At 37.5% G+C, this 23,857-nt stretch overlaps 1 protein-coding gene across 1 annotated transcript in view; it reads right to left on the reverse strand.

Annotated features, from left to right (window-relative positions):
* LOC128662698 (laminin subunit beta-4-like) overlaps positions 1-23,857 on the reverse strand; it is a 315,199-nt gene that overhangs the window by 232,409 nt on the left and 58,933 nt on the right. The window contains exons 4-8 of the mRNA XM_053716585.1: positions 9,747-9,882; positions 5,994-6,067; positions 2,199-2,387; positions 885-948; positions 360-568 (exon numbers count right to left, since the gene is read on the reverse strand). Of these exons, the coding sequence (XP_053572560.1) occupies positions 360-568; positions 885-948; positions 2,199-2,387; positions 5,994-6,067; positions 9,747-9,882 (672 nt within the window). The remainder of the gene's footprint in view (positions 1-359; positions 569-884; positions 949-2,198; positions 2,388-5,993; positions 6,068-9,746; positions 9,883-23,857) is intronic.

The raw sequence follows: 23,857 nt of genomic DNA on the forward strand, positions 1-23,857 counted from the left end.
GTTTGCAGAAAAATGCAAGTGAAATCTGTGTTGTGTGATTATTTTATAAGGTTTATAATGCTGTTTAGCAACTTAGTTTAATTATATATTCTGTGTTGTGTGATTATTTTATTAGGTTTATAATGCTGTTTAGCATTTAAAGTCTTCATTTCAAAGCTTTAAAAATAATGTATTAGGTGTTACTTATGACAATTTTGAGAGGGGCCTAGAACCTATCTCCCTCACTTCCCATTGACTTACATTATAAACTGGGTTTCAATTTACAACGGTTTCATTTTACAACCATTCCTTCTGGAACCTAACCCCGGCGTAAACTGAGGGCTACCTGTATTATAATAGCAATAAGGAAGCTGTCTTACCATCCCAGGCTCAGTGAGAGCATCATTTGTCATGTCCACTGGAAGACATTGGCTGGCATGGCCGTTACAGAAGCAGTTTCCTCTTAAAACCATTTCATAAATTGCATAGTAATATTTTTCTTGCGGTTCACTTTGCCATTTGTTCATTGTGTCACCAAGTGTGTGAAGTTTTGTGAAATTAATTCTCAGGTTAGTTATAGTAATAAGATCTGAAATATAAAAAAAATATTTAATCAGATTGAAATTACATTTTTGTTGTAAAAGGCCACAAGGTATATCTAGAGCAGTAGTTCTGTCAAATGTTTTAATTTTTAGAAAATTTCACTATGTAGGTTCCAACAGCATAAATGTGTATGGTCAAAAAGCATACACATGTGTAAGGTATGATCATGTATGTGGGGTTAATGTTAAAGGGACTAAAACCCTATTGACAGACCACTGAAATTAACCACAGATTCAAGCCCTACACAATTAATTAAACATAATCTATAAATCTTTGTATAAGATGCATATTGATATGGATACCTTGGATGTATGGATCATATGGATCTTCAATGACAAAACTGGGATCCAGTGCCTTCAAAACAACCTATAAAAATGAAATAAAAACAAAATATGCTGGAAGTTATTTTTCAAAAGTCTGATAAATTCACTGTGACAAATTAAGGGCTAGATCATATGTTTATTAACAACCCTGAAGCTATCAATAGAAACGTGTGTTATTACACTGGATCCTGTACAATATTGCAATGGCTTGTGCTTACAAAGTAAAGGCAATAACATAATATAATAGGGAAATTATCTTATATTTGCTGCTATAACAGTATAACATTGACAGTGCCAAAAACTGGTGAAAAAAACATTACACTAGATTCTAGTCAACCTAAAACGTAATGCAGACAATCTACAAATATGGTTCATAATATCACTGTAAAAATGGAACTCTCACACTTTTTCTTGGAATGTCTGACGAATCAGAACAGTGAGAGGACCCAGTTTTTAAAGTTAACCACCACTATTCTGATTCGCTATAGTAAAATCTGACTAAAATTTTTTGTATATGGCAGGAAACCTTACCTATAGACCAAACTTTGTAGCTATTTGGGTTGAACAGTTATTCATTTTCAGTTTTTTTTTTATAGGGATATCTTTTGGGGGATTTATATTAGAGGGGCATATTGTGGAGTATAGGAACGCTTTTGGAGAGTTTATATTTTACAAAGGTTGAGTTGGGGGTCTTGTTGGAAACAGTGGCTTGTACTTGGGGTAATCTTATGCAAGAATATTTATTATTGTGGTGGGGATCATGTTAGAGGGCTTGATCAGCCATACTTTTTTTTTTATGGGGTCAGATCGGTTTTAGGTAAAGAAGTGGTAGAATTCTGTGTTAGCCATTATGTTTCATTTTAGTGCAATGAGGTCTTAGTAAGGGTTAATTGTGATGTTGCTCAGAAGCCCTTTGGCAACTTGTCATAGTGAGCAGCCATATAGAGCTTTCGTTATTAAGTGATACACACTTAACAGTCTGTCACTAAATCACAGTGATCAGATTGTAATGCAGTTGCTATGATAAATTCTGATGTTACCAGATATTTTCATAGTGGCTCAATTTAACCAAGATTCATCATATCCTGCTTGTAATGTGTAAAAATATGTAGCAGGATATTTTGCAGATTTTCATTATTACTATATGGAGAATTAAGAACATATGATAAAATATAACTTAAAAGAAATATAAGACAGATTAAAAATAACAGCATGAAAATGATTGTAGTTAGTAAGTGATGTCGTGCAGTGATTTATATGAATTATTATTATCTATATAGTGTGGAATCATACCTCTCCTTCTGTGGATGGCTCTATATCAGAGTATTTAGAATCACAGACAATATCTCCAACATCACTTGCAGGGCCTGATTTTATATCAGGAAAAGCTGAAGCACAGTTCTGGGCAAAGTATTTAAAAACTTTCCATGTTTTTCCAAAATCCCTTGATCGCTCAACTAACATGGCAGCAGGCCGGAATGTCTGTAAGAAAAAGAAAAAAAACTAGGTCAATCAATAGGTGCAGTTTCAAATCTTCCAATATTTTTTTTATTGATATTTAAAAGTAAGGAGGACATTTCTTAAATTTAGTTTAAAGCTTTAGACCAGGGCTGTTCAAATGTTGGTAATCCGGGCACATACAGATTTACAGAAATTGTTGTGACCCATTGACTCCCCACTACATTTTACTTCAATCTTTCTTTTTGGCGTTCTATTTGTGTATCACTAAAGAGACGTACACAACATAAAAAAAGAGGACTAGGCAGAGATGTGATGGGGCATATCACAGGTGGTTAGAGGAAGTTATTGCAAACAGAATTAATTATTTGTATGAGGAGTAGGCAAATAGGGGAGTGGTAATAAAGCTGAAAGTAATTTTGTAATGCACACGTGATAGTGAGCTTATTACGACTTGAAAGTAAAAAGTTAGTGTGCGTGCAAAACCTGAAGCACGCTAACTGTGGGGCTTCAGATGTCTTGAACACACTAACTTCTTCTCCCCATAGATTTCTATGGAGAGCGCTAACCCGACACCGCGTTAGAACTACAGTGCTAACCCGAAGTGAGTAATACATATTTTACATTCCTATGTTCTTAACATATGATAAAATGTTCTTTTTGTTTATAATTTTTTATATATATATTTGATGGTTTCTGTAAAATATATATCTATACCTGTATATCTATATGAAAATATAAGGATATAGATATATATATATAAAATATTTAGAAATACAAAGAACATTTTGTATTATGTAAAGAACATTGGAATATAAAATATTTACACATAAAACACATTATTAAACATTTCAACTTGTTCAACAAGATTTTGGAATGCTTTGTACACTTTACCTTAATCATGAACATTTAATTTTGACTTTCATGCCACTTCAAGTTTATAGATGGGTGAATGTTTTGCAACATTTGAAAAATCAAAACCAATTTTAACACATTTATTCATTCAATTCAAATTTCAAATATTTAAACAACATTCTGACATTCGTTTAATGTAATAGTTTTTCTAATGCTTTCTTTAAATGTAATATTCTATTCAAATTTTTCTAATAATTCAATTCTAATTATGCAATATTTGAATTTGAAAAATTTGAAGCAATATATTTGTAATAGTATTTCTAATGCTCTCTTTAAATGTAATATTCTAATGATGTAATTGATATATTTGTATCTATTATGTATCAATGTACTAACGGCTAGATTACAAGTTTTGCGGTAAGAGCTGCTCGGTGCTAACTTGCAAGTTATTTCCACCGCTCACCTCCCTACAGCGCTGCTATTACAGGTTTTCATAAACCCGGCGTTAGCAGGCAATATGTGAGCGTTGAGCGAAATTGAGCTCCATACCGCACTCCAATACCAGCGCTGCTTTGAGCTGGTTTTACGTGCTCGTGCACGATTTCCCCATAGACATCAATGGGGAGAGACGGCTAAAAAAAGCCTAACACCGGCAATAAGGAGCGTAAAACTCCGTAACGCAGCCCCATTGATTCCTATAGGGAAAGAAAAGTTATGTTTACACCTAACACCCTAACATAAACCCCGAGTCTAAACACCCCTAATCTGCCACCACCTACATTACACTTATTAACCCCTAATCTGCCGTCCCCGACATCGCCGCCATCTACCTACACTTATTAACCCCTAATCTGCCGTCCCGACACCATCGACACCTACATTACAGTTATTAACCCCTAATATGCTGCCCCCAATGTCGCTGCCACCTACATTATACTTATTAACTCCTAATCTGCCACCCCTAATCTGGCGCGGAGTGGCTCCATCTTCAAGACATCCGGCACAGAGCATCCTCTTCAATCAACGACTCTTTCAGAATGAAGGTTCCTTTAAGGGACGTCATCCAAGATGGCGTCCCTTAAATTCTGATTGGCTGATAGAATTCTATCAGCCAATTGGAATTAAAGGGTAAAAAGTTCTATTGGCTGATGCAATCAACCAATAGGATTGGAACAGCCAATAGAATGCAAGCTCAATCCTATTGGCTGATTGGCCTTTTAAGGGTAATGCCCATACAAATGCCCTTTTCAGGGCAATGGTTAGCTTAGGTTATTTAGATAGGATTTTATTTGGGGGGTTTGGTTGTGTGGGTGGTGGGTTTTACTGTTGGGGGGTTGTTTGTATTTTTTTTTACAGGTAAAAGAGTTGATTTCTTTGGGGTAATGCCCCGCAAAAAGCCCTTTTAAGGGCTATTGGTAGTTTATTGTAGGCTAGGTTTTTATTATTTTGGGGCGGCTTTTTATTTTAATAGGGCTATTAGATTAGGTGTAATTAGTTTAAATATTTGATCATTTCTTTTTTATTTTGTGTAATTTAGTGTTTGTTTTTTTGCTATTTAGTTAATTGTATTTTATTAATGTAATTTATTTAATTGTAGTGTAAGTGTAAGACAGGTTAGGTTTTATTTTACAGGTAAATTTGTATTTATTTTAGCTAGGTAGCTAGTAAATAGTTAATAACTATTTACTAACTAGTCTACCTAGTTAAAATAAATACAAACTTAGCTGTGAAATAAAAATAAAACCTAAGATAGCACAATGTAACTATTAGTTATATTGTAGCTAGTTTAGGGTTTATTTTATAGGTAAGTATTTAGTTTTAAATAGGAATTATTTAGTTAATAATAGTAATTTTTATTTAGATTTATTTTAATTATATTAAAGTTAGGGGTGTTAGGGTTAGACTTAGGGTTAGGTGTAGGGGTTAATAACTTTAGTATAGTGGCGGCAATGTTAGGGACAGCAGATTAGGGGTTAATAACAGTAAAGTAGGTTGTGGCGATGTTAGGGACAGCAGATTAGGGGTTAATAATATTTAACTAGTGTTTACGATGCAGGAGTGCGGCAGTTTAGGGGTTAATAATTTTATTATAGTGTTTGCGATGTGGGAAGGCCTTGGTTTAGGGGTTAATAGGTAGTTTATGGGAGTTAGTGTACTTTTTAGCACTTTAGTTATGAGTTTTATGTTACGGCTTTGTAACATAAAACCCATAACTACTGACTTTCAGTTTACGGTATGGATCTTGACGGTATAGGCTGTACCGCTCACTTTTTGGCTGGACAGGCAAATTCGTAATACCGGTGCTGTGGAAGTCCCATTGAAAAAGGACTTTTTGAAAGCTGCGGTAGTTACATTGCGTTACGGCCAAAAAAGTGTGCGGGACAGATATACCTGCAAGACTCGTAATACCAGCGGTAGTGAAAAAGAGCAATAAGAATGCTTTTTCACTCATACTGCAAAACTCGTAATCTAGCCGTATGTTCTCTAACACATGAACTATTGAACTTCTGAATAGCATTTGTTAAATTGAATGTGGTTATGAACATTCGAAAAATGGAAATAACATTTGATTATTGAATTTTAATGGATTTTCATTCTTATCAACATTCGATTATCCAAAATGAGTGACCACAGGACTATTCGTTCTACCAACAAATTACTTTTTCAGCGTATTCACCCATACCTATGCAAGAGACACAGGGTCAAGATCGACTTTGTGAAAAATGAGTGCACTTTTTCCAACACAATGTTAGAATTCACATCACTATATGTTACCTTGAAAGTTATTACGAGGTGGCTGAACTGAAACAATGTTTCAAGGTCCAATTTAATACTGACATAGTCAACACCTGTAACAAAACAAATGGTATATTATTGACTACTTTCTAAATTTTGCAGCAATACATATTTTATGATATTATTTGGAAGCATTGGAGATCTTATAAGTGACCCCCAAAATTTTACAGGGGTAAGTTGTGATGTAAACTATGAGTGTCACCAGCTTATCTCCCATACTGTGGTTATGGTAATGTACCTGCAACATACTTCATCAGTCAGTCATTGCCTCCATCTTGTAGACATTAAAGGGATATTAAAATAAATAACATATCAGCTATTAAGAATGTGACATTTTCATTTTGAAAGCATAAATTGCAAGGTTTTGCAAACAAAGAACAGTTCAGGGATATGCAGCTTGGAATGCATGGTAAAATTCATGCAGATGCTTGGCTATCTACTTTGCTGTGGCTAATTATGGACAGATAAGCTTGTACTTTGATCTAGTCAAGCACTTTGTAGAATGTTGTATGGGTTAATTTTTCACTGTGCTTAAGAATGATTAAGGTACTACAGCCTGTTGCCTGTCAAATCATATAGGTTTTAAGGATTTTCTCCTGGTCACCAGGTAATGTTCAGGTATCAATCACATGGTGCCTCCAGGGACCGGGAAAGCTTGTCATACAAAGAAGTTGTGTGAATAGCTGATTGCTGCAGATATGTCACATGACCCCAGGGCTATCTGTCATTCAGCAAATAACTCCTCCTTTAGCCTCCCTACCCATGCTTCCTACCTACATGTCACATGACTGTGCTTGGTACAGTGATGTTATGTCTCCATTCCCACAGACTATGGGCTAGATTTATCAAGCCCCTACGGCAGCAAGTTCTCACAAGAACTTGCTCACCGTGATTTATCAAGCAGCGGTAGCCAGACCGCTGCTTCCCTAAACTCTTCGCCACCTCTATTGTGGCGAAATTCAATCTCCTTGGTCGAGTCCGACCGAGGAGATTGCCAGCTCCTGCCTGCGCATGATTGGCTGTGCGCGGGCAGAGGGCGGGATTGCACTTGAGCGCAAAATTGCGCTTGTGTGCTATGTTAATTACCTATGGGTAATTTCGCCCCGCCACAGGCGAGCTGAGGCATACAGGGGCGGGTATACGTGCCCCTGTATGCCTCAGCTATGATAAATCTAGCCCTATATGTGTGCAGTACAGAGTGCTGATAATACAATAGCTGGGCAGACAGACACTAATCACTTAAGTGTTCAATGTCAATGCACACACAGACACAATCAGTCTAAGAGTGACGCCTGTATTAAAAGGACAGTATAAGTTTGTAATTACAAGATGTTTCTGTTGTCTTACTAAATAATAACACTCCAGCCAAATGTAAACCTTTTAAAAACAAATAATCTTGTTTGGAGCAATGATTTTTCAGTAGCAAAACTATACCAATCACTTGCTTCATTTAGAGGAGCCAATTTGGGCTTAAAGGAACAGTCTAGTCAAAATTAAACTTTCATTATTCAGATAGGACATGTAATTTTAATCAACTTTCCAATTTACTTTTATCATCAAATTTGCTTTGTTTTCTTGTTATTCTTAGTATAAACTAAACCTAGGTAGGCTCATATGCTAATTTCTAAGCCCTTGGAGGCTGTCTCTAATCACATGCTTTTTAAATTGCTTTTCACAACAAAAGACTTGATAGTTCACGTGGCCCATATAGATAACACTGTGTTCAGGCACGGAAAGTTATTTAAGATTTAGCACAACACAATGCTAAATGCAGGTCAATAGATAATAAATAGTCACAGTCATGTGATCAGGGGGCTGTCAGAAGGTTCTTAGATACAAGGTAATGACAGAGGTAAAAAGTATATTAATATAACTGTGTTGGTTATGCAAAACTGGGGAATAGGTAATAAAGGGATTATGTATCTTTTAAATCAATAAAAATTATATTGTAGACTGTACCTATCCCTTTAACTCTACAGCTGTTTTTTAGTTCTTATCTGGTAAAACCTATTATGGAGATATATGTAGCAGGGTTAGCCTTGCTATGTCTCCAGTGTGCTTTTTCAATTCTGAGAATTAAAAAAAGAAGTCATTATTTTTAGAGCTAAATTTCATATAAAGGGGGGAAAATAATTGTATTTGACGATAGTTTCAACAGTTTGAAATTGATTGCCTAGTAAAATTATACTATGACAGAAAGCTATATTTTTACAAATCCGAAACCAAAACTGTGCATTTTTTTTTCCAAAATAAATTAATCTGCCATTCAAGTTTCTCATATGCTAGAATAATTTTAGTTATTCTTTAGCTTATTTCTCACAATAAATGTTTCAATATTAAATAATTTATATATATGTCTCACAATCCAGATGTACTACTAATGCTGGTGATTGTCTCAGTGTCCATTTCCTCTTGGAACCAACAATTCTCTCTGGTTCCCAATCAATAATTTAACTATGTGTTTACCCCATTTGTGGGGGTTAAAACAACATTGTGCATCGCTAGTGATAAAATTGTAAGTTTTGTGTTTAATTTTTGTTCACTATAATGACCTTTAAAAGACAATTTTGCCATTTCCCTGTACTTCCTGTGATGTCACTTCCACTGATATAATTAGTATTTTGGACATTAACCTTAACATTTTATTTCCCTGTAAAAGTATAATGAAAGTGCAGCATTTACAAATTATTTTTTTCAGCACATATTGGAGATTAAAATGAATAAAAATGAAACACATTTTTAAATGCCCTCTTCTATATTAAACAATTTGTCTACAGTATCCCTATAATTAAACTAAAACAACATGCCAATATATGTTCATTATATATTTTGGCTTCTTTTGCTGTAAAATTAATCTGAAAATAGTGCCTGTAGAACTCCCCTAGACATGCTGCAGACCTGCTAATTTGCATAGTGTGTACTAATTTGAATTTTCAATTATATTTCGTTCAAGTCCCTCTCCTCATGGATGCTGCCATTTTAGAAACTAGGTTACACTGCAGGTATCTAAAAGAGTGTTACTGCACATGTGCACAAAGGTCAGCACTGAAATTTAGTAAAAGATAGACTTCAAAATGGTGGCACTCATGACTAGTGGGAGGTCTGGAATAACCTCAGAACTATGCTTATAAAATGTATTTCGTTTTTAATGTTCCTTTAATAGACTTTTTAACATTTACCAGCTAATATTCATGACCAGAGGCTGGGGGTGGAGTCAGAAGGCTGAAGGGCGGGCTCCTGTAACAGGGGCAGAGTATATATATTATGAGCAGGGATAGGCATGCTGTGGGAATAGTCATAGCAGTCCAGTGGCATTACTGGGAAGTCCCTGGCTTTTTTTTTTTAACAGGATGCAGAATGACTGAGACCTGTATGTATGTATTGGGTACTTGTAAAGCACAGCTAATCACCCATAAGGGTCTCAAGGCGCTGCTCATTTTATCAACCTCGGAAGGATGAAAGGCTTAGTGGATCACGCCGGGGATCGAACCTGCAACCCTTGGGTTGCTACAGTGCTCAGCCACAGTGCCTTACCATGCTGAGCTGTAAACCCTTATGCTGTTTTGGCAACTTCCATTCATAGATTTTGGTTAAACTTATACCATATTTTTAAACTTTGAAGCTACATCATTGAAGATTGTTGCAATGCAGCAATGTTGTAAAATTTGTTCATGCTATACATTACTACATGAATGAATATGTAATTCACTATATTTACAGCAACATTCTCACCATTTTCTGATTGCCACCACTTCCTTCTCCAATCTGGTTCAAAAGACGTGATGATGTTTTCAACTAGATGGCTATCGGGTTGGGTATAATCATCATATGGATATCGGGAATCACACGCAAAACATTTCTGATCATCCTGCAATGTAAAAAAAAATATATTTACATGTGCATCATTCGGAAAATATTCCTCTATTTAAAGGGACATTAAACTGTTTGAGCATTTAATATACATTTTTTTAATTGCGTCTAATAAAAAAAAACAAGAAACTGCAATATACCTAATTTATTTTGTCCCATTTTCCTGTAACGCTACTATTTTGTCAATTTCAATGAGTTGGAAATAGGGACACATGTAAAACATAAAATAGAAGTGAGTGCACAGACAAGGCTCTGTGGAAATCCTGTTAGATAATTATTTACACAAACATACGCCTAGATTTGGAGTTTTGTCGGTAAAGACTTGCGTTGTTAACGAGCCTTTTTTTTCCCAGCGCTCCCTTAAGACAACACTGGTATTACAAGTTTTCTGAATGGCTGCGTTAGCCTCTGAAAAGTGAGCGTTGAGACAAATTTAGCTCCACTTACACCCTCAATACCAGCGTTGCTTACGGTAGCGGTAAGCTGGAAAAACGTGCTCGTGCACGATTTCCCCATAGGAAACAATGGGGCTGAGCTGGCTGAAAAAAAACCTAACACCTGCAAAAAAGCAGCGTTCAGCTACTAACGCAGCCCCATTGTTTCCTATGGGGAAACACTTTCTAAGTCTACACCTAACACCCTAACATGAACCCGAGTCTAAACACCCCTAACCTTACACTTATTAACCCCTAATCTGCCGCCCCCGCTATCGCTGACACCTACATTATATTATTAACCCCTAATCTGCCGCTCCGGACACCACCGCAACCTACATTATAGCTATGAACCCCTAATCTGCTGTCCCTAACATCGCCAACACCTATATTATATTTATTAACCCCTAATCTGTCCCCCCAATGTCGCCGCCACCTACCTACACTTATTAACCTGTAATCTGCCGACCAGACATCAACGCCACTATAATAAATGTATTAACCCCTAAACCGCTGCACTCCCACCTTGCAAACACTATAATAAATTTTATTAACCCCTAATCTGCCCTCCCTAACATCGCCGCCACCTACCTACAATTATTAACCCCTAATCTCCAGCTCCCAATGTCGCCGCTACTATAATAAAGTTATTAAACCCTAAACCTAAGTCTAACCCTAACCCTAACACCCCCCTAAGTTAAATATAATTTAAATAAAACTAACTAAAATTACTATAATTAAATAAATTAATCCTATTTAAAACTAAATACTTACCTATAAAATTAACCCTAATATAGCTACAATATAACTAATAGTTACATTGTAGCTATTTTAGGATTTATATTTATTTTACAGGCAACTTTGTATTTATTTTAACTAGGTACAATAGCTATTAAATAGTTATTAACTATTTAAAAACTACCTAGTGAAAATAATTACAAAATTACATGTAAAATAAATCCTAACCTAAGTTACAAATACACCTAACACTACACTATCAATAAATTAATTAAATATATTAACTACAATTATCTAAACTAAAATACAATTAAGTAAACTAAACTATAATACAAAAAAAACCACAAAATTACAAAAAATAAAAAAATATTACAAGAATTTTAATCTAATTACACCTAATCTAAGCCCCCTAATAAAATAAAAAAGCCCCCCAAAATAATAAAATTCCCTACCCTAAACTAAATTACAAAGTAATCAGCTCTTTTACCAGCCCTTAAAAGAGCTTTTTGCGGGGCATTGCCCCAAAGTAATCAGCTCTTTTACCTGTGAAAAAAAATACAATCCCCCCCAACATTACAACCCACCACACACCTCTACTCTAAAACCCACCCGATCCCCCCTTAAAAAACCTAACACTACCTCCCTGAAGATTACCCTACCTTGAGGCGTCTTCAGCCAGCCGGCCACCGATGGAAGAGAAGAGGACATCCGAACCGGCAGAAGTCTTCATCCTATCCGGGCAGAAGAGGACATCCGGACCGGCAGACATCTTCATCCAGGCGGCATCTTCTATCTTCATCCTTCCGGAGCGGAGCCATCTTCTATCCAGCCGACGCAGAGTCATCCTCTTCTTCCGATGTCCTAACGCAGAATGAAGGTTCCTTTAAATGACGTGATCCAAGATGGGGTCCCTCGAATTCCAATTGGCTGATAGGATTCTATCAGCCAATCGGAATTAAGGTAGGAAAAATCTGATTAGTTGATTTAATCAGCCAATCGGATTGAAGTTCAATCCGATTGGCTGATTGGATCAGTCAATAGAATGCAAGGTCAATTCTATTGGCTGATCCAATCAGCCAATCGGATTGAACTTCAATCCGATTGGCTGATTAAATCAACCAATCAGATTTTTCCTACCTTAATTCCGATTGGTTGATAGAATCCTATCAGCCAATCAGAATTCGATGGACGCCATCTTGGATGACGTCATTTAAAGGAACCTTCATTCTGCGTTAGGACATCGGAAGAAGAGGATGGCTCCGCGTCGGCTGGATACAAAGATGGCTCCGTTCCACTCCGGAAGGATGAAGATAGAAGATGCCGCCTGGATGAAGATTTCTGCTGGTCCGGATGTCCTCTTCTGCCCGGATAGGATGAAGACTTCTGCCAGTCCGGATGTCCTCTTCTGTCCCATCGGTGGCCGGCTGGCTGAAGACGGCTCAAGGTAGGGTGATCTTCAGGCGGGTAGTGTTAGGTTTTTTAAGGGGGGATTGGGTGGGTTTTAGAGTTGGGGTGTGTGGGTGGTGGGTTGTAATGTTGGGGGGGATTGTATTTTTTTTACAGGTAAAAGAGCTGATTACTTTGGAGCAATGCCCCGCAAAAAGCCCTTTTAAGGGCTGGTAAAACAGCTGATTACTTTGTAATTTTATTATTTTGGGGGGCTTTTTTATTTTATTAGGGGGCTTAGATTAGATGTAATTAGATTAAAATTCTTGTAATTTTTTTTTATTTTTTGTAATTTAGAGTTTTTTGTATTATAGTTTAGTTTATTTAATTGTATTTTAGTTTAGATAATTGTAGTTAATTTATTTAATTAATTTATTGGTAGTGTAGTGTTAGGTGTATTTGTAACTTAGGTTAGGATTTATTTTACAGGTAATTTTATAATTATTTTCACTAGGTAGCTATTAAATAGTTAATAACTATTTAATAGCTATTGTACCTAGTTAAAATAAATACAGAATTGCCTGTAAAATAAATATAAATCCTAAAATAGCTACAATGTAACTATTAGTTATATTGTAGCTATATTATGGTTTATTTTATAGGTAAGTATTTAGATTTAAATAGGATTAATTTATTTAATTATAGTAATTTTAGTTAGTTTTATTTAAATTATATTTAACTTAGGGGGGTGTTAGGGTTAGACTTAGGTTTAGGGGTTAATAACTTTATTATAGTAGCGGCGACGTGGGGGCGGGAGATTAGGGGTTAATAATTGTATGTAGGTGGCGGCGATGTTAGGGAGGGCAGATTAGGGGTTAAAAAAATTTATTATAGTGTTTGCGAGGCGTGAGTGCGGTGGTTTAGGGGTTAATACATTTATTATTGTGGCAGGCGATGTCCGGTCGGCAGATTAGGGGTTAATAAATATAATATAGGTGTCAGCGATGTTAGGGGCAGCAGATTAGGGGTTCATAGCTATAATGTAGGTGATGGCGGTGTCCGGTCGCCAGATTATGGGTTAAATAATTTTATTATAGGATTTGCAATGTAGGGGGCCTCAGTTTAGGGGTTCATAGGTAGTTTATGGGTGTTAGTGTACTTTGTAGCACTGTAGTTAAGAGCTTTATGTTCCGGAGTTAGCCCATAAAACTCTTAACTACTGACTTTTTTATGCAGTAGGAGTCTTGGAGGTAGAGGCTCACTTCTTCCAAGACTCGTAATATCGGCATTAGGCAAATCCCATAGAAAAGATAGGATACACAATTGACGTAAGGGGATTTGCGGTAGCCAAAAGTCACAGAAGAAAAGTGAGCAGTACACCTGTAGCTGCCAAACTCATAATACCAACGGGCGTTAAAAAGCAGTGTTAGGACCCCTTAACGCTGCTTTTTAAGGCTAACGCAGAACTCTAAATCTAGGTGATAGCATTGTTTACACACTTTCTTTTATTGTCTGTTTAATATTTGTCTCTAATTGTACTAAAAAAATAGATTAAAGGGACACTGAACCCAATTTTTTTCTTTCGTGATTCAGATAGAGCATGCAATTTTAAGCAACTTTCTAATTTAGTCCTATCATCAATTTTTCTTCGTTCTCTTGCTATTTTTATTTGAAAAAGAAGGCACCTAAGCTTTTTTTGGTTCAGTACTCTGGACAGCACTTTTTTATTGGTGGATAAATGTATCCACCAATCAGCAAGGACAAACCAGGTTGCTCACCAAAAATGGGCTGGCATCTATACTTACATTCTTGCATTTCAAATAAAGATACCAAGAGAATGAAGAAAATTTGATAATAGGAGTAAACTAGAAAGTTGCTTAAAATGTCATGCTCTGTCGGAATCACGAAAGAAAACAATTGGGTTCAGTGTCCCTTTAAGGGGAAAATCTAGGTTCCAACATATTGAAACCCAACATTTTATACAAACTAAGGCCTAGATTTAGAGTTCGGCGGTAGCCGTCAAAACCAGCGTTAGAGGCTCCTAACGCTGGTTTTGGGCGCCCGCTGGTATTTGGAGTCAGTCAGGAAAGGGTCTAACGCTCACTTTTCAGCCGCGACTTTTCCATACCGCAGATCCCCCTACGCCATTTGCGTAGCCTATCTTTTCAATGGGATCTTTCTAACGCTGGTATTTAGAGTCGTTTCTGCAGTGAGCGTTAGAGCTCTAACGACAAGATTCCAGCCGCCTGAAAATAGCAGGAGTTAAGAGCTTTCTGGCTAACGCCGGTTTCTAAAGCTCTTAACTACTGTACCCTAAAGTACACTAACACCCATAAACTACCTATGTACCCCTAAACCGAGGTCCCCCCACATCGCCGCCACTCGATTAAAATTTTTAACCCCTAATCTGCCGACCGCCACCTACGTTATACTTATGTACCCCTAATCTGCTGCCCCTAACACCGCCGACCCCTGTATTATATCTATTAACCCCTAACTTGCCCCCCACAACGTCGCCGCAAGCTACTTAAAATAATTAACCCCTAATCTTCCGACCGCAAATCGCCGCCACCTACGTTATCCCTATGTACCCCTAATCTGCTACCCCTAACATCGCCGACCCCTATGTTATATTTATTAACCCCTAATCTGCCCCCCACAACGTCGCCGACACCTACCTACACTTATTAACCCCTAATCTGCCGAGCGGACCTGAGCGCTACTATAATAAAGTTATTAACCCCTAATCCGCCTCACTAACCCTATCATAAATAGTATTAACCCCTAATCTGCCCTCCCTAACATCGCCGACACCTAACTTCAATTATTAACCCCTAATCTTCCGACCGGAGCTCACCGCTATTCTAATAAATGTATTAACCCCTAAAGCTAAGTCTAACCCTAACACTAACACCCCCCTAAGTTAAATATAATTTTTATCTAACGAAATAAATTAACTCTTATTAAATAAATAATTCCTATTTAAAGCTAAATACTTACCTGTAAAATACATCCTAATATAGCTACAATATAAATTATAATTATATTATAGCTATTTTAGGATTAATATTTATTTTACAGGCAACTTTGTAATTATTTTAACCAGGTACAATAGCTATTAAATAGTTAAGAACTATTTAATAGTTACCTAGTTAAAATAATTACAAATTTACCTGTAAAATAAATCCTAACCTAAGATATAATTAAACCTAACACTACCCTATCAATAAAATAATTAAATAAACTACCTACAATTACCTACAATTAACCTAACACTACACTATCAATAAATTAATTAAACACAATTGCTACAAATAAATAAAATTAAATAAACTATCTAAAGTACAAAAAATAAAAAAGAACTAAGTTACAGAAAATAATAAAATATTTACAAACATAAGAAAAATATTACAACAATTTTAAACTAATTACACCTACTCTAAGCCCCCTAATAAAATAACAAAGCCCCCCAAAATAAAAAATTCCCTACCCTATTCTAAAATACAAATATTACAAGCTCTTTTACCTTACCAGCCCTGAACAGGGCCCTTTGCGGGGCATGCCCCAAGAATTTCAGCTCTTTTGCCTGTAAAAAAAAACATACTATACCCCCCCCCAACATTACAACCCACCACCCACATACCCCTAATCTAACCCAAACCCCCCTTAAATAAACCTAACACTACCCCCCTGATGATCTTCCTACCTTGTCTTCACCATGCCAGGTTCACCGATCCGTCCTGGCTCCAAGATCTTCATCCACCCCAAGCGGGGGCTAGACATCCACTGAAGAAGTCCAGAAGAGGGTCCAAAGTCTTCCTCCTATCCGGCAAGAAGAGGACATCCGGACCGGCAAACATCTTCTCCAAGCGGCATCTTCTATCTTCTTCCATCCGATGACGACCGGCTCCATCTTGAAGACGTCCAGCGCGGATCCATCCTCTTCTTCCGACGACTAGACGACGAATGACGGTTCCTTTAAGGGACGTCATCCAAGATGGCGTCCCTCGAATTCCGATTGGCTGATAGGATTCTATCAGCCAATCGGAATTAAGGTAGGAATTTTCTGATTGGCTGATGGAATCAGCCAATCAGAATATAGTTCAATCCGATTGGCTGATCCAATCAGCCAATCAGATTGAGCTCGCATTCTATTGGCTGTTCCGATCAGCCAATAGAATGCGAGCTCAATCTGATTGGCTGATTGGATCAGCCAATCGGATTGAACTTGATTCTGATTGGCTGATTCCATCAGCCAATCAGAAAATTCCTACCTTAATTCCGATTGGCTGATAGAATCCTATCAGCCAATCGGAATTCGAGGGACGCCATCTTGGATGACGTCCCTTAAAGGAACCGTCATTCGTCGTCTAGTCGTCGGAAGAAGAGGATGGATCCGCGCTGGACGTCTTCAAGATGGAGCCGGTCGTCATCGGATGGAAGAAGATAGAAGATGCCGCTTGGAGAAGATGTTTGCCGGTCCGGATGTCCTCTTCTTGCCGGATAGGAGGAAGACTTTGGACCCTCTTCTGGACTTCTTCAGTGGATGTCTAGCCCCCGCTTGGGGTGGATGAAGATCTTGGAGCCAGGACGGATCGGTGAACCTGGCATGGTGAAGACAAGGTAGGAAGATCATCAGGGGGGTAGTGTTAGGTTTATTTAAGGGGGGTTTGGGTTAGATTAGGGGTATGTGGGTGGTGGGTTGTAATGTTGGGGGGGGGTATAGTATGTTTTTTTTTACAGGCAAAAGAGCTGAAATTCTTGGGGCATGCCCCGCAAAGGGCCCTGTTCAGGGCTGGTAAGGTAAAAGAGCTTGTAATATTTGTATTTTAGAATAGGGTAGGGAATTTTTTATTTTGGGGGGCTTTGTTATTTTATTAGGGGGCTTAGAGTAGGTGTAATTAGTTTAAAATTGTTGTAATATTTTTCTTATGTTTGTAAATATTTTATTATTTTCTGTAACTTAGTTCTTTTTTATTTTTTGTACTTTAGATAGTTTATTTAATTTTATTTATTTGTAGCAATTGTGTTTAATTAATTTATTGATAGTGTAGTGTTAGGTTAATTGTAGGTAATTGTAGGTAGTTTATTTAATTATTTTATTGATAGGGTAGTGTTAGGTTTAATTATATCTTAGGTTAGGATTTATTTTACAGGTAAATTTGTAATTATTTTAACTAGGTAACTATTAAATAGTTCTTAACTATTTAATAGCTATTGTACCTGGTTAAAATAATTACAAAGTTGCCTGTAAAATAAATATTAATCCTAAAATAGCTATAATATAATTATAATTTATATTGTAGCTATATTAGGATGTATTTTACAGGTAAGTATTTAGCTTTAAATAGGAATTATTTATTTAATAAGAGTTAATTTATTTCGTTAGATAAAAATTATATTTAACTTAGGGGGGTGTTAGTGTTAGGGTTAGACTTAGCTTTAGGGGTTAATACATTTATTAGAATAGCGGTGAGCTCCGGTCGGAAGATTAGGGGTTAATAATTGAAGTTAGGTGTCGGCGATGTTAGGGAGGGCAGATTAGGGGTTAATACTATTTATGATAGGGTTAGTGAGGCGGATTAGGGGTTAATAACTTTATTATAGTAGCGCTCAGGTCCGCTCGGCAGATTAGGGGTTAATAAGTGTAGGTAGGTGTCGGCGACGTTGTGGGGGGCAGATTAGGGGTTAATAAATATAACATAGGGGTCGGCGATGTTAGGGGTAGCAGATTAGGGGTACATAGGGATAACGTAGGTGGCGGCGATTTGCGGTCGGAAGATTAGGGGTTAATTATTTTAAGTAGCTTGCGGCGACGTTGTGGGGGGCAAGTTAGGGGTTAATAGATATAATACAGGGGTCGGCGGTGTTAGGGGCAGCAGATTAGGGGTACATAGGGATAACGTAGGTGGCGGCGGTTTACGGAGCGGCAGATTAGGGGTTAAAAGTGTAATGCAGGGGTCAGCGATAGCGGGGGCGGCAGATTAGGGGTTAATAAGTGTAAGGTTAGGGGTGTTTAGACTCGGGGTACATGTTAGGGTGTTAGGTGCAGACGTAGGAAGTGTTTCCCCATAGGAAACAATGGGGCTGCGTTAGGAGCTGAACGCTGCTTTTTTGCAGGTGTTAGGTTTTTTTTCAGCTCAAACAGTCCCATTGTTTCCTATGGGAGAATCGTGCACGAGCACGTTTTTGATGCCGGCCGCGTCCGTAAGCAACTCTGGTATCGAGAGTTGCATTTGCGGTAAAAATGCTCTACGCTCCTTTTTTGGAGCCTAACGCAGCATTTGTTTGAACTCTCGATACCAGAGTTAAATTTATGGTGCGGCCAGAAAAAAACCCGCGGAGCGTTAACAGCCCTTTTACCGCCGAACTCTAAATCTAGGCCTAAACATTTACACTTATATCCTCAACATTTAAACAATGAGGGCCAGATTACAAGTGGAGCGGTATGTAACACTCCAACTCGCTTGCAAACTCCGCTTGAAGTAAGCTTTTTTTTGTGGATTTGCTGGCGCTTGTATTACAAGTTGAAAGTAAAATGTTTTTACTTGAGTGCTAAACCGATGTGTGCAAAAAGCCAAAGTTAGAATATAATAAACACGTTAACGTATTCTTCCATAGAAGTCCTTGGAGAAAACCCAATTGCATATTCTTAAGTGCACTGACCCAACATGAAAATATTAATATTTCACATTCCAATGTTCTTCACATAGAAGCATATGTTCTATTTATATATGTCTGATGGTATATATATATATATATATATATATATATATATATATATATATATACAAAGATTGGAAATAAGCACTCACTGGTCTTCAGACAACAAAGTCACAAAATGTATTTTTATTGCGTGCTGTGATCAAGAAAGGTCCCTTCCTCTGACAATATTACAGTGAAAAAAATCAGCCTTAAAGGGATACTAACCCCTCATTTTTTCTTTCATGATTCAGATAGAGCATGCAATTTTAAGCAACTTTCTAATTTACTCCTATTATCAATTTTTCTTTGTTCTCATGTTATCTTGATTTGAAAAAGCAGTAATAAAAGGTTAGGAGCCGGCCCATTTTTTAGTTCAGCACCTTGGTAGAGCTGCTGATTGGTTTGCTACATTTAGCCACAAATCAGCAAGTGCTACCCATGTGCTGAACAAAAAATGGTCTGGCTCTAAAGCTTACAGTACTGCTTTTTCAAATCAAGATAGCATGAGAACAAAGAAAAATTGATAATAGGAGTAAATTAGAAAGGTGCTTAAAATCTCATGCTCTATCTGAATCATGAAATAAAAAAAATTGGGTTTAGTATCCCTTTAAGTAGGCCCCAAACACACTCACAGAAAACAAAGAACCAATCAAAGGTCCTGTATCTAACACCCCCCAAATAACAACATATAATAGGTCAATAGCCACCAGTGAATTAAAAACTACATAGTAAAGTATACAATATAAATTTGCCACATCATCAGGGTCCATAGTCCCAGTTATAGATAACAAGATATTGAAAATGTAACAAAGAAATAAATAAGGAAATACTGCAATCGCAAAGTAAATCCGTACAATACCAACAGGTCAGACGATCCAATCACAAAGCTTATAGAATGGTCCAATAGTCGTCAAGTATAACTTAAACAAACTATTGGCGATCACTAGTTGTCACACACCACCCCCTAGCTCACAGTATCGAGGCGATCAGCCGTTCAACAGGATCTCCACTATTCTAGTGAGTAACCACCACCGTAATGTATAAGCCTGCAGCAACAAGATGTCACATTTACACCTAATCGTATTGATCAGTGTTTACTATACCTAGTCACGCCCATACATGGGCGGGGTCTTCGCTCATCCTAGCCAATCCTCCTGTCAAACGCACATGTAAATATCAAAACACCAAAAAAGGACTTCTTCCAAGCGAACCCAGGGGAGAGATCCGTGCACTGTTTAATAACAGGGGAAAGACAGACCCATTGTATAGTATTTCTTAGTGCTACGGCAAAGTATTGCACCCATCGGTTCACAGCAACTAAGTAATAGACATGTTGAGACAAAAAAGAGCAGATCGTAATTATATACGCGTATTTTAGCGCCTAAGATCTCTCACACATCAGATTATTGGTCTTAACACTTCTAGTGCATAACCGCAACAACGAAATCTAATCCTGCAGCCACCCAGTACATTGTGGATACCTGATCATGCTCCTATGTGTTTATCGTACCCAGTCACGCCCACTATGGGGTGGGGTCTGGGTCCCTCTTTACCAATCAGCATGCCATCCCATTCACACATGAGAGTGTGAAATAAACAAACAGACCAGAGGCGCACTACCCAAGTGAATCCAAGGGAGCGATATAAGCACGGTCTAATGACAAGGAAGAGGCAGACACCCTGATAGAATAAAAACTATACACGTCATAATGGAAAATTTGTGATTATATATAAACACAATAAATGTGCCCTTCTTTCCCTCATAATAAGAAGTATCCTTAGAAGAAACAATAATGGACCAAAACATATCCATACAAAGGATAAATAAATATCAGTGCAACACAGAATGTAAGATGGTAATCTGAACCAGTGTTTCAACCCTCCATAGACTGACAAAATAAATTGCATAGGTAATGAAAAAATAAATGACATAGGTAATGAAAAAATGGCATAGACATCTGCACACATAGATGTGTTTGTCTGACCATATCCCACACATCACCCGCTTATAGGAGTGTAGAGATCACCTAACCAATCAGTGACTCCACAGGATTTTGGGACCAAAAAGCCTCATATTGGGCTAATCATACCAAATTGTCACACAATATAACTCTGGACCCGGACCCCAATGCTGGAACAAAAATATACTGTCATACCAAAAAATAAATAAAACCACAATTAAAAACAATATGGACAATATGTTAGACAGAATCATACAAGGAAGAAAACATCCATCATAGTATATACATCAGGCCCCATCTACAAGGCTTTTATGATAATCAAGGATACTTATCCATAGATCATGGACTCTCAAACGAACTGGTCACAGTTACCTGGTTAGGTAACACTTTGAATAATCCACTTTTGTAGTGGCTATACCATGGAGGGACGCCCCCCCCCCACAGTGTCTAGTGTATATAGAGAGTGAATCCTCATTAAATTATAAGAAACATTGCCAGATGGTATGTACATTCAAGCCTCTAGGGCTCAGTGACCCCAGTTCATAAATCCACCTGGATTCCTTTTGTAGTAATAATTTTGCTCTGTCACCCCCTCTTCTTAAGCGTGGAACATGGTCAATAATCCTAAATCTCAGTTAGTTCACTGAATGTCCTGCTTCTAGAAAGTGGCGTGCCACCAGCTGGTCAGACTTCCCTCTCTTGATAGCTGTCTGAATACTGGATCGATTGTTTGCCATCCTCTTTCGGGCATCATCAATAGTTTTACCAGTGTAAAATTTGCCACATGGGCAATTGAGGAGATAAATCACAAATTTAGTTGTACATGTGAGAAATTTTTTTATCTCATATTTCTTCTTCCTGTCAGGATAATTGAAGTGGGATCCAGTCAGCATCCTGTTGCAAGTGACGCAACTAGGGCAGCAGTAGCATCCCTTCTTTTCAGATTTTAGCCATGCTTGGTGACCAGAGTTGGAACAGATGTCGGTTTTCATCAATTCCTCCTTTAGGCTACAACCCCGTTTATATCCAATTCTCGGAGCTTGCCATCCCTTGAAAGGGCAGTATTGTCAGGGTGCCTGAGACGAGAAGTGCAAAAATAATCACATCTTTATTAATAGCAAAAAATAATAAAAAGTCCACAAGTCAAATAACAATCCAGGAGTCAAAACCAGAGCTGGTAGTCAGACGAGCCGAGTCAGGAGCCAATGCGAATAGTCAGACAAGCCGGAATCAGGAACAAGGAAAACAGCAGGAACAAGCCAGGGATCAGGAACCAGGAAGGACGTCAGACAGCCAGGTAATACACAGGAACTCTCACAAACAGGTCTGAGACAACGCAAAGGCAAAGCATACTGAACAGAGGCCCTTTAAATAATAAGTGATGACATCACAATTCTGAGACTGCATCCTGTCTCACATGGATGATGCACACCAGTCTGGCCATAAAAGGAAGAGCAGGAAATGAGCAGCATCCCCCACAATGCACCATAGTCAGGAAGAGAGGTGAGTAACATGGCTACCAGCAGCACATGGAAAACAGGGATAAAACCCTGACAAGCATCCATCTCTAGCAATTTCCATTCATTTTTTACTGCCTGAGATATGAGACAGCTCTCAGGGGAGAAGGTGGTAACAAAGGTGACTTATCTATCCGTCTTTGGCAAGATCTGTCTCTCAATGTCAGGGGGTGTAAGGGCTTGGTTCCTCATCTCCGACAGGAGTTTCTTTTTGTATCCTCTGTCAAGGAAATGTCTTGTCATTTCATCTAGTTGTTTTGAACACAACTTACTGTTCGTGTTGTTCTGTATAACCCTCTGATATTGTGCTTTCGGGATGTTGTCAATCAAAGAGGGTTGATGGCAGCTCCGGGCATGTAAAAGTGAATTCTGATCGGTATTCTTATGGAACAGGGTTGTCCCTAAGCCTCCATCAGTTTTAAAGACCCTGACATCCAGATAGTCAACTGTATTAGCATTCATAATGTGGGTGAATTGAATGGTACTTTCCAATTTATTGAGTTCCTGTATCCATTTATTTAAATTTAATTCTTCATTTCCAAAAAATCAGGAACAAGTCAACAATGTAGCGACAGAAACGTTTGTGTTTGGGGCCTACTTAAGGCTGATTTTCTCACTGTAATATTGTCAGAGGAAGGGACTGTGCTTGGTCCCGAAATGTCACAGCACGCAATAAAAAGAAATTTTGTGACTTTGTTTTCTGAAGACCAGTGAGTGCTTATTTCCAATCTTTGTGTATTATTCTACTAGAGCACCCTGGCAGTCGCCTGAAGTTAGTGGGAGTGCATACACATGCTGCCGTTTATATATATATATATATATATATATATATATAATTATATAAAGGTATAGATATATACAGACTAACCATTTATAAATACTGGAACATATTCCTCTATGTGAAGAACATTGGAATGTGAAATATTTTCAATAAATACACATGTTAAATATGAATATTGCATAAATATGTTTTTATCTACTTGACTGCAAAAGGCTCCAGTGCTCTTGTATATATGTCTATATATATATTTATATGTTTATATGTATATATGGCTGTAAAGAGAAGTACAAAAGGTTGCCAAGGATGAAATGTATAAAAAGTAACTTTTATTTTAAAAATCCATAAAAACAGGAACAACAGATCCCAGGGGGGAAACAGATAATACGAGAGGGGTAAGCAACAGGCTTACGCGTTTCGGCAAAGAAGGGCCGTAGTCATAGCCTAATAGTTA

Source organism: Bombina bombina, chromosome 6 (assembly GCF_027579735.1).
Source record: "Bombina bombina isolate aBomBom1 chromosome 6, aBomBom1.pri, whole genome shotgun sequence".
Classification (NCBI taxonomy): Eukaryota; Metazoa; Chordata; class Amphibia; order Anura; family Bombinatoridae; genus Bombina; species Bombina bombina.